Source organism: Nomascus leucogenys, chromosome 11 (assembly GCF_006542625.1).
Source record: "Nomascus leucogenys isolate Asia chromosome 11, Asia_NLE_v1, whole genome shotgun sequence".
Lineage (NCBI taxonomy): Eukaryota > Metazoa > Chordata > Mammalia > Primates > Hylobatidae > Nomascus > Nomascus leucogenys.
The window spans coordinates 78,863,459-78,875,806 of NC_044391.1; the positions used below are offsets into that span (position 1 = coordinate 78,863,459).

Sequence of the window (12,348 nt, forward strand, 5' to 3'; positions counted from 1 at the left end):
TTTCCCTTAATTCTTACTCATCTTAAAAAGAGCAAGAAAACACTTGCTCCATCTTAGCCCCTTCATCGTAGCCCCATTTTGCTGAAAAAAAAAAAAAATAGTCCAATTATTGCTTTAAACTCCTAAGCTCCCAATGACACTTCAGTCTACTAAAATTTGATGTTTACTCCCTCACTCAAATGGAATTGTTCTTCCCAGTGACACCAATTGCTTCCTGATTGTGAAAGTCAGGCTTTATCTTAAGTGATTACACTTCAGGATTTCAAATTGTTGCCCTGTTTTTCCTGAAAAATCCTTATTAATTTGGCTTTTGTGACATCATTTCTCCTGGTCTACATCATCTCTCAACACTAATCAGCTACACCAGCTGCCTTTACTTAAATGCTGGTGTCTCAAGGAACCCTTATTAATTATTTTGTCTTCTTATTCTCTCTGGGTAATTTCATCTACTTTTGCATCTTTGGCGACTACCTATATATCCAGTGATCCTGAATTTTGACCTCCAGAACTCTATTTCCAATGTGTAATAAATTCTGTGACTCACAATACCCTCAAACTTTACTTGTTAAAATGGAATTGTCTCCTTTCGCAAACATGGCCCTTTTTATATTTCCTATCCTAGTAAGTTAGCAGGAGGGTCAAGGTGTTGACCATTCATAATCTTTCTCCAGGTTTCTATACTAGACTACATAATCAATAAATTTCAAGGAAACAGTTATCCATTGTATGTAGCCCAACTTAGCTTTTGTATTAGTTAACACTGCATAACAAATCACCACAATTTAGATTTAAAACAGCATACATTTATTATCTGAAAGTTTCTGTGGGTCAGGAGTCCAAGCGTGATTTAGCTGGGTCCTCTGCTCAGAGTTTCACAAAGCTGCAAGCAAGGTGTTGGCTGGGGCTGGGCTTTTATCTGAGATTCAGATGCTTCTTCCAAGATCACATGGTTGTTGACAAAACTTATTTCCTTGCAGCCGTAGCGCTCATGGCAGCTTGCTTATTTAAGGCTAATAGGTGAGAGAGTCTCTGACTTGTTCACTCTCTTTTAAAGGACTAGTCTGATTAGGTCAGGCCCACCCAGGGGATCTCTTTGATTAACTCAAAGTCAGCTGATTAGAAACCTTATGTGTACCTGTAACTTCTCTTCACTTTTGCTATATAATGTAACATAATATGGGAGAGATGATCTCATCACTTTTGCCATATTCTGTTGGTTAGAAGCAGGTTACATGTCCCACCCACACTCAATGGGGGAGGGGATTATACCAAGGCATGGATTGTTGAGAATCACCCTAGAATTCTGTCTATCATAGTGTAATTATATATCTATGTAGTGAAAAAAATAGATGTTTGTAATTTGGAGGTATTAAAAGGTTGAATACAAAGAAAAAATTATAGAACTTCAAAGTCTTAATTTTAATGGAGATGGCACATTATTTTGAAGATAGAGAAAATGGCTTTCTATCCTTTTTCTATATTACACTCAGTGCCTTGGGTAGGATATATGTCCAAGTATCTAAACTGTAGTCTATATTATATGAACTTAAATGGAATAATTAAATAAGTAATTCTGAAAGACAAGTATTTAATGACATAACTGGCTTGATTTGAGAACCATTTTACTATGTGTTAGCCTCATTTGTAGTAAGAGGGGATCATGTAATTATATGTCTATAAGTAAGTTATATGGTTTTTCTCAGTGTACATTAGTTCAACGTTTCTAACAGTTTTTTTTAAATTTTTCTTTTAATACCTTTGACAGACTGTGATTTTCATCAGAGGTGCTAATCTTTCCTCAGGATGGAGAGTTCAGGCATCTTTTCATGTTGTTTTCTCACAGTTTTAATGACATATCTACTGAAGTTCTTTTATCAGTGACTTTTCCCTTCCTGGCCCCACACTATCTGAGGGCATACTCTCTAGCTCCTTTTATTTTATTTTTGTAGGCATCAGATATATTCTGAAGTCAATACTAAAGCTGTTAGAGTATGACATTTATTAAGAATCCTGCCATTTTAGGCCCTTCTTCTTAAAGGACAACAATTCCATTGGTATTTAGTAAAAAACAACATGGCTTGGTAAATTTAGCTCTTTTTCTTGACATTAGCAATGATAATACAATGCCTGTGGTGTGTAATCGTCGTGGCTGACTTGTAAATTCCCTACAGATATGTGGTTACTTCTCTACTTTCCCTCTCTTTGGCTTGGGCAACTGCCACGTTGATGCACTGGAGCCATTCTTCTGCATTCTTCTCATCCTTGGCCTTAAAGACATAGGTTTTATTGTCTGTGAAGATTTCGAAAGCCCGGGGGAGAGAGCGGTCCCTGCGTTTCTTGGCCACAGCCTTCACACTCTGTACTTTGCTGAGTTCTATTGGGCAGTCGTCAGGGTCATCTTTCTGAAAGGCATGGGAAGAAAAGAACACGGGCTGGCTGTTACTGTAGGCAAGGATCTCTGGTTACTGGAGAACTTTCTAAGAGGGCCAGAATCCTTTCACTTTTTATGGCTAAAGACCTTTGTTATTTTGGGTGCTAAGGCCTCAGAATCATTAGAATAACTGAAGGAGTGAGCAATCGGGCTTTTGTTAGAGCATCATAAGTTGACACAAGATAACTAATTTAAAGAATATTATTATAAAGTGGGATTTGGGAAAAATTCAGAGTTCTTTCATTTTCTATTAATGCTATATTAATAGAAGAAGGTGCAACGGTACAATTTGGAATGCTATTAACTTATAACTTCAGGTAGTTTAGGAGGCATGAAATTGAATTTTCCTTTGTGCTACCTCTGAGAAAGATTTTGCTAGACCTTAACTGAATAGAGAGGTTTCCAGTGTTTGCATAGACCAAACTGTTTTTGAAACTCTCTGCAGCTTTGGAAGCATGCTTTGTCTACAAACAGTAAGAGAAGAAATATTTAATGATGTTACATTTGCCTTTTATTAAAGCAAAAATTTAAGGATCTCTACAATACCAAGGTCATCACACTGGGCTAAGAAGAATAATGTTAAGGGGCCAGATATTTCTTTGAAGCAATTTCAGGTCTTTCACATGAATACATTTTGTCTACTAAACAAAGTACCTGTGGTTGAGAATCTTGCCAATTCTCCTTGCCCACCTCTCCTGCTGCAATCACCCTCCTTTCACTTTGCAATGAAAAAGCATCTTCTTCATTCATCCCATACTTTCTATGATGTTTTGTCCAATGTAAAAATATCTCAGAAGTACCAAACAAAAAAGCAATTCCAACTATTGACGTCAGGGAAGTATCCATCAGCCAAGGCAATGTAATCACTCCTCATCTATTTCATTACGAGATGCATTTTCAATAATATTTCAATTTTTAATGTTTAATAATTATTAAGCTTGGCATTATACTTAAGGATTTTCATGAAGGATATAACTTTTTAAAAAGATAACAATCAGAAAAAATAACACTTGGAGATGGATGGTCACAAGAAATTTAAACAATTAAATTTCAATTATACATATAGTTTTACTCAGTGAAAAATGAAATGCCATTCAGGATAAAATGCTGTGATGGAGGTAGAACAGAAACATGATTAAAAATAAAGAGAGAAACAATGTGAACATTTCTATTTAAAAAAGAGTTAATTTATGTATTAAAAATAGTGTTAGGTGTTAAACTGCTAAGGTATTTTAATCCAATGGTTACATTTAATGGAGAGATGTAATCCTTTTGTTTTAAAATGTCAATATTTACAATTCAACAGAAATTACAGTCCGGGCAAATGTTTAAACTTATGATAAAAGTGTTGCTGCAACTTAAAATGCTTCAAGGTACTACATAGATTTTTCAAAATTCTTTTTTTTTTTTTTAAATTGTTTTATTCTCTTGATTGTAAAGTTTTTTTTTTTTATTATACTTTAGGTTTTAGGGTACATGTGCACAATGTGCAGGTTTGTTACATATGTATCCATGTGCCATGTTGCTTTCCTGCACCCATTAACTCGTCATTTAGCATTAGGTATATCTCCTGAGATTTTTCAAAATTCTTTTAGGGTACACAGGATAAAGTTTGAAGACATACACACTAGACAATACTTTGTTAGCCTAATTTGGTTTACAGTAAGTATCTGACAGTAATAAAATTGCATTTCTTTGAAGTAGTCTATAGTACAGAGATTGATAAGAAAATAAAAAGTTACCATAGTAATTTAAAGATGGACAGTGAATCAACTGAGACAGGAATAGACAGAAAGTCAAAGGACACTATTTCCTAGCTGGTTGGTGGAGATCAAGGTCTTAAAAATGCAAAAGTGAAAGATTAGAGTCTTCCATTAGAGTCTTTCAACCTCAGCTCTAATTTTAAAATGCACATTTCTTTCATTTAAAAAGGGCCCTTTTACAAGGACCTGAAGCTTCAGCAGGACTGTTGACCACTGGTAGGTTATTGTTTCCCTGGAGATTAGAGGTATTTTGCTGTGGCCTTCATGCTATATTAAATTATTTCCCACTATTTGAGCCGCAAGTTTTGTCAGAGTTATGGAATGTCAAACCATTATTTCCTGACAAACATGTCAAACAAGTTACCTAATTATAAAATTGCTTTTTCTTTAAACCTTATTAAAAAGCCATGAATCAGAAAGTATAAAGGTCATTATTTGAGTTCAGAAAAACATTCTCATAGATCAACTCTGCTTTGTCTTAAGGGATCTGGAAAATTACTATGTCTTCATTTCTATTCTTGATTCCTTGAATAAAGTCAGAAAATTCAGATAGTCATTTTAAACACTTTAAACGTGCTTTAGTGTGAACCTATGCTAAAAAAAGTTTCTTCACGTTTCCAATAGCTGTCTAAATTGAACTGCCCTTTCAAAAAGATGTTCAGCCACAGAAAAGTCCATCTGTATATGTTATGATACACATAGATGAAGAAAGTAACATGAGTACACAGTAGGTATCACAAAAAATATTCTTTTTCATTCAAAAAGTTAACAGAAGTCTTATAAATTAAAAGATCACTGGTCAGAATTTGCCTTAATTCAAATACACGATACTTGATTCCTGTTGATTAAAATGTTCAAATAAGTTTTATAATGAGGACTCTAAAGATATAGTGCATATGGCCCAGAATGAATTATAATTTTTAACTAATTTACCACTTTTCATTAATTAATTCAGACAGTTTGGTTTATGTGATGGTTAAATTTATGTGTCAACTTGACTGGGCTAATGGGTACCCAGACAGCTGGGAAAGCATTATTTCTGCATGTGTCTGTGAGGTGTTTCTGGAAGAGGCTGGCATTTGAATTAGTGGACTGAGTGAAGAAGATCCACGCTCACCATTGTGGGTGGGCATCATCCAATCTATTGGGGATCTGGATAGAATAAAAAGTTAGAGGAAAGATAAATTTGCTCTTTCTTCTTGAGCTGAGACATGCATTCTCTCCTGCCTGTGGACATCAGAGCTCCTGGTTTTGGGGCCTTCAGACTCTGGGACTTACATCCCTCTCCCCAGCTGCCCCCCATACCCAGGTTCTCAGGCCTTTGGCCTTGGACTGGGAGTTATATCATTGACTCCCTTAATTTTCTGGCCTTAGGACACAGACTGAATTACACCACCAGTTTTCCTGGTTCTCCAGCTTGCACACAGCATATCATGGAACTTCACACCCTCCATAATTTCATGAGCCAATTCCCATAGTAAATCTCTTATATGTCTTTATATATCCTATTGGTTCCATTTCTATGGAGATCCCTGGTGAGTATAGTTCACCACTGACTCTGTATTTTAAGTATACATGGGAAGCAGTAAACTCATTTAAGAACATGCTTTGGTATAACACTGCCTGATCTTGACCCCAGTTATACCCTTTCTCACCTTATTAGCTTTATCCTTGGACAATCCAATCAGTTTCTTTGACTCAGTTTCCTCATTTGTAAAATGGCAATAATAGCAGTGGTGGCCTAATAGGATTGTTTTGAGGATTGTTTAAGGCAATCCAAGGTGTTGCATAGTAGGCACTGGAAAAATGCTAGTCATTATGATTATTTTCTAAAATAGCCAAGAAGTAGGTCAAGATTTGATTCCTCTTGATCCTGAATCAGTAGAGTTTAATGATACATAAAACCAATTTGAAAAGAAGAGAAGATAACTTTGCATTATTGATTGCAGTGGAATGCTACTTCAGAGGTTTCCCACTGAAAATTCAGAATACAAATAATTACTGAACATCCTATTCAAATGGAAAATTATATTAAATATTTATTAATTTGATCATAATTCTACTATATTCATTAAATGAATGTTAAATAGATGAAAGACAGTAATATTTTAATCAGAATTAAACTTTGTTGACTATAAAAAGTACCTAAAGTAAATCAACCTTCATTCTTTCCTCCTTGCCTATGTCCTCCTTTTTTGGACTGCCACTTCCAAATATAAACTATAGCTATAAAAAAATCAGAGCCAATATCATAAGTCATAAATTTGTGTACATGGTCCACAAGGAAACAAAGGGCACGGTGTCTGAGTCAAGACTTAGTAGTCCCTCTGTGGTTCAACTAAAAAGTCAACTAAAACAAGCTTCCATAATAAACTGGAAGAGGACAGTGAATCAACTAACATAGGAATAAACAGACTAGACACAGACATATGTGACAAAACAATGCTGTAAGATAGTGAAATGGAGATGAAAAAATTATGAGTTTAAACTCAAGACAAAATGTCTAGCTATTGGTGGAGATCAAGACCTTAAAAATGCAAGTGTAAAAGATGATGGAGGAACTTACAGACTTTCCTTTTTGAAACAGAAGTTGATTTCCAGCCAATGTAAAATAGCGTGTTTTCCACCTTTTGATGAACTTCCATCTGACTTGCTTCTCTTTAAGTTTTCCTTCTATGAGAGGCTGGCCATCTTGATTTACGACTGTTGAAGGTAGCAGAATAATCATGCCATGTATTTTCCAATATTTACGGGGTAGGTGATCAAAAGTCAGAACTGTACAGTGTACCAGAACCCAGTTAGCACATCTGGAAAGTAGGCTAATAAATGATGAATTTGGTTAACCTTTCCTCCTTTGTCCCTACAAGAATGCACAATTCAGATATGACAATGGAAAACTGTTGAAAGCCCTTATTGCCGTTTTCAAAAGGAATTGGTTCACACAAAGAGCATCTGTTAGCAGTATTTAAAGTTTATCTGGATATTTAGCTTTCCGTGCTTGGTTTCTTTGTTTCATGGTGTACCATTTCTAATGTTGGAATGACCAAATTAATTTGGAACACTTTGAAATTTTGGCACAAAGTATCTAGTATGCCATAAGCTTCATTTTGATTTTGCCAGTAACTAGGTAATAAAAAACAAATTTCCATGCTTTACGACACATGAACTGCTGGAAATATAGCTTTATAAATAATCATAAACCCAAGTATATTTAGCTATTTGGCAGCAAAAGTCAGTGCAGCACTCCAAAAGACATGGTTCCTAAGACCATAACACCAAGCAGCAAAGGCAAACTTACCCAACTCTTGTACATGCTATTCTCACTCTCTGGAACACATGTACTCTCTTTCCCCTCTCTGTATTCCCATCTTCACCTAGCCAACAACTGATCACTTCACATTTCAACTTAAATGTTGCTTCCTTTGGAAAGCCCTCTCCAAATCCAGATGAGGCTTTCCCCCATATATTCTCATGGCACATGGCATCTTTCTTATATATCAGGGATTATCATTTGTAGATAGATATTAGTGCTTATCTGATTAATATTTTTCTGTCTCATTCAGTTGGAAGCTCCACAAGGGCAGGGTCTTTGCTTTGTTCACTGTTGAATCACCAAGCATCTAACATGGTGCCTGGCAAATAGTAGGAAGTCTATAAATATTTGTTGACTGAATGGACTAATTTTACATTGAAGCAGAGTGTGCATGATTACAAATGATCATAGAATTAGAAGATCCATTGCAATGTCAGAGTTTAGATGCTGAACTGAAGAATTTTATTCCTTTTACCAACAACATAAGATTCACTCTTCAAATTCAGATGAAAGCATCTGATTTCAGCAGAAGGGGGCAATGGAAAGCTCCATCTGTAGTAGGACTATTTATTTATATATATTTATCTTCAATTTTCGTAGCACCTTGAAAGTAATAAAATTTGTTTCATCAGTTTGGAAAAATTCTGGACTGTGCCTGTTTGACCCTATGAACACAACCTGCCCTTTGTATGCTACTATTTCTTTTTTCTAATATAGGTCTAATAATTGCCTCACAGGATTGTCCACCTTCACAGAGCATTTTCAGGATAAAAATAATAAAATGTATAGTTTTCTTTTCTTTTCTTTTTGTTTCTTTTCTTTTTTTTTTTTTTGACAGTCTACTCTGTCACCCAGGCTGGAGTGCAGTGGCACAATCTCGGCTCACTGCAACCTCCACCTCTTGGGCTCAAGTGATTCCCCTGCCTCAGCCTCCCAAGTAGCTGAGACTACAGGCATTCGCCACCACGCTTGGCTAAGTTTTTGTATTTTTAGTAGAGACGAGGTTTTGCCATGTTGGCCAGGCTGGTTTCAAACTCCTGGCCTCAGGTGATCCATCCGCCCCGGCCTCCCAAAGTGCTGGGATTACAGGTGTGAGCCACCATGCTCAGCCGAAATGTAGAGTTTTCATAAACAAAGTACTATTAAGGCTATTTTTTTTTTTCCGGATGACTATTCAATTGGCTGTTCCATTGTCAACTCCAAATTAAGGCTAAAAACTGGCCAGGCACAGCAGCTCATGTCTGTAATCGCAGCACTTTGGGAGGCCGAGGTGGGTGGATCACCTGAGGTCAGGAATTTGAGACCAGCCTGGCCAACTTGGCGAAAGCCCATCTCTACCAAAAATATAAAAATTAGCTCAGTGTAATCTCAGCTATTTGGAAGGCTAGGCAGGAGAATTGCTTGAGCCTGGGAGGCGGAGGTTGCAGTGAGCTGAGATTACATCACTGCACTCCAGGCTGGGCAATAGAGTGAGACTCGTCTCAACAAACAAACAAACAAACACTGAAAATACATATCGAATATATTGTAAGATAGTGATAAGGACTATGATGAAAATAGAATAGGGAGTAAGTGACTTGGGGGCTTGGTGTGCATGCATGCATTTCAGTGGTCAGGAAAGAGCTTGGATGTTTGAGGTGATGACATTTGATCTGAGACCTCAGTGATAAGACCCCCAATCTTCTGAGAAGCTCTAGTGGAGGCTACTACTGAGCATAGCAGAGGCAAAAGAAAGCAGGAACTCGTGAAATATAAACTTACAATTAATATCAAGAAAATAATTTCAGAGTTCTGCTTTGCTTTGATAGGAATTGTCTGATGTGAAGCATTCTTAAAGCTAGTAATGCTCTTTGCAAATTTAAATTTTCCATAAACATAGTGATTTCCTTTGTGCAACCACATCTACAGAGACTTCAGTTAAAGCGCTTAGGGCACTGTGTCTCCCCCCTGGGTTACGCGTTCCTTGAGATCAGGAACAGCCTTAACACAGTTCCTGCTGGGCTAGAGGCTCAGTAAATGTTTATTAACAGTACACCACTGAGTCACAAAGGGTGTAGCAGACTATCTGGGATGAGGAAAGAAGGTTTCAAAAGGTGATCCAAGAGGAGAAAAAAGGGGAAAATAAGTAAAAACAAACAACAAAAACAAAATACCAAAGCCGAAATTAATTTAACAAATTTAAAAACACCTATTTTTCATATTTTCAAGTGAGAGAAAATGGTAATCTAATTGTAATGTTTGAGGATTTTTAATATTAACTTAGAAGATTTAGATTTGAATCCTCTAAATTACAATTTTCTAATCAGCAAGAGAAAATAATAATGCCCCCCCCCTCTTTAAAAAGGGATTCTGGGAGGTCAAAAATCAAAAGAAAGAAATTTATGTGAGGACACTGGGTAAATAGCAAAGCACAAGGCACTGCTTCTCCCTCACCCTAGCCCCACTTCTAGGAAAGACTTGACTTTACAATTTTTTTGTTTTGTTTTCCTAAGACAGGGTGTCACTCTGTCACCAAGGCTGGAGTGCAGTGGTGAGATTTTGGCTCACTGCAACCTCTGCCTCCCAGGCTCAGGTGATCCTCCCACCTCAGCCTCCTGAGTAGCTGGGACCACAGGTGCACACCACCACACTTGGCTAATTTTTTTTTTTTTTTTGAGAGGAGTCTCGCTCTTTCACCCAGGCTGGAGTGCAGTGGCACGATCTCGGCTCACTGCAAGCTCCACCTCCAGGGTTCACGCCATTCTCCTGCCTCAGCCTCCAGAGTAGCTGGGACTACAGGCGCCCACCACTACGCCCGGCTAATTTTTTGTATTTTTAGTAGAGACGGGGTTTCACCATGTTAGCCAGGATGGTCTCAACCTCCTGACTTCGTGATCCACCCGCCTCGGCCTCCCAAAGTGCTGGGATTACAGGCGTGAGCCACTGCGCCTGGCCCACACTTGGCTAATTTTTTTGTATTTTTGGTATAGACAGGGTTTCATCATGTTGCTCAGGGTGGTACCATGGTTTTAATGACAAGATGATTTAATGTAATGCTATTTAATAATGATACATTTTTCCTGTCTCAGTCTTTCATATTTACTCAAAGAAACATTTGAAATAGTTATGATATCTGAGATGATTTGAAATAATGATTGACTTAGGTAATATTTAAGTACATGGATCCTTTTGGATCTGATATAGAGGATTAGCTACTTTATTTTTTCTCAAGGCAGATCCAAATGTTTCACTTGAAGAGTTATGTGTGACAAAAGTTTACAAGGAACACTGGGCAAAACTGTTGGAGTCCTTAAAGACATGGGTGAATGGGATATGATGACTATGATGAGACAGTCAAGACAAAATGATAGGCTTACTAACAACAAAGGATGAAGGACTTCAGAGACAAGCTGGGAAGCAAAGACCTTTCACTGTAGCCCAGTGAAAATCAGCCCTAGGGGAAAAAAATCAATGGAAAAGGTTTTAGAAAGGAAATGTTAGCAGAACTTTAAAGTAGCTGAATGTGAGGCCCCAAATTTAGGTGTTAGAGTCAGTTTCAGAGAAGTCAGTAAAAGCCAGGCTATTTGGAGCTGTGAGATTTATTTAAAAATAATTTCAAAAAACAAAACAAAATTTTTATCATACCCTATATCTTAAAAAACTGTTTTTTTGTTTTCTTTTTTTTTTTTTTTGCTATTATGTCTAACACATGCATGGCTGGGGACGTGTCATTTTAAAGGTCTGTTGCCCATAGTACGTCCTTTTAAGCAAGTGATTCAGATATGTTATCACAGCCTCTTCATAGCCAAAACAAGAAACTATTTTTTCTAAGATTATCATATTCCATTTGAAAAATAACATGTGGAATGATCTATGAGGGTATGATCATGTATCATCTAAAATAACTTGTTTGCATGTAGAACATAGAGCATATTCAAACATTTTCTCACTTTCCAGTTAACACATTATTTCATTTGAAGCACCACAATTTGGCCAGGTGTGGTGGCTCATGCCTGTAATCCCAGTGCGTTGGGAGGCTGAGACAGAGGGATCATTTGAGGCCAGGAGTTGAGACCAGGAGTTTGTGACCAGGCTGAGCAACATAGCGAGACCCTGTCTCTACAGAAAAATAAAATAAAATAATTAGCTGGGCATGGTGGCATGCACCTGTAGTCCCAGGTACTCACGGGGGTGAAGGGGTGCAGAGGTGGGAGGATCGCTTGAGCCTCAGAGGTCAAAGCGTGCAGCAAGCTATGATCATGCCACTGCACTCCAGCCTGGGTGTGAAATGCCATCTCTTAAAAAAAAAAAAAAGCAAAACAAACCAAAACACCAAAAAACAAAGCACCACAATTTGGCTAGGACATTCTCTACTAACATGGATCTGTTTATTTTTTTAAATATCAACTGGCTATAAAAGCTATGGGTTATTAAATTGAATTTTCTAGTGCAATTGGAACCCAAACTGTTACTGTTTGTCAAGTTAAAAGTTTTTCAGAATGCTAATACAAATGTTTATATGTTAATTGTATCCCTTTTCTGCACCAAGTTAAAAATATTTGTTACTAAAAAAATAAATTTTGAAGGGGTTGATCTTATTCAACATGAAGTTGATGAGTAAGTGTAATAATAACAGGTCTCCCAGAGCTGAGAAGACCCACAGCAGGAAGAATAAAAAATAAAGAATATTCATCTGCTCATTTATCAATCATCCACCCACCCCGTATGTATTTTCAAGCACAGATAGGCTGTAAGGCACTATATTTGGATCTGAGGGGTTATAAAATCACCCTCACAGGGAGCTTTAATTTATCATCTAGGGAAGATATGGCATTTTACAAATTCTACTGCTCAGTGTAGGG

The 12,348-nt window shown here is 37.1% G+C and overlaps 1 protein-coding gene across 3 annotated transcripts in view; it reads right to left on the reverse strand.

The window, feature by feature from the left end:
- Positions 1-781: 781 nt before the first annotated feature.
- The window catches only part of VEPH1 (ventricular zone expressed PH domain containing 1), a 262,961-nt gene continuing 251,394 nt past the window's right edge, over positions 782-12,348 (reverse strand). For all 3 annotated transcript variants that reach the window (XM_003256345.4, XM_003256344.4, XM_030822750.1), the window contains 2 exons: positions 6,761-6,897; positions 782-2,402 (listed from right to left, as the gene is read on the reverse strand). In XM_003256345.4, the coding sequence (XP_003256393.1) occupies positions 2,166-2,402; positions 6,761-6,897 (374 nt within the window). In that variant the 3' untranslated portion in view covers positions 782-2,165. The remainder of the gene's footprint in view (positions 2,403-6,760; positions 6,898-12,348) is intronic.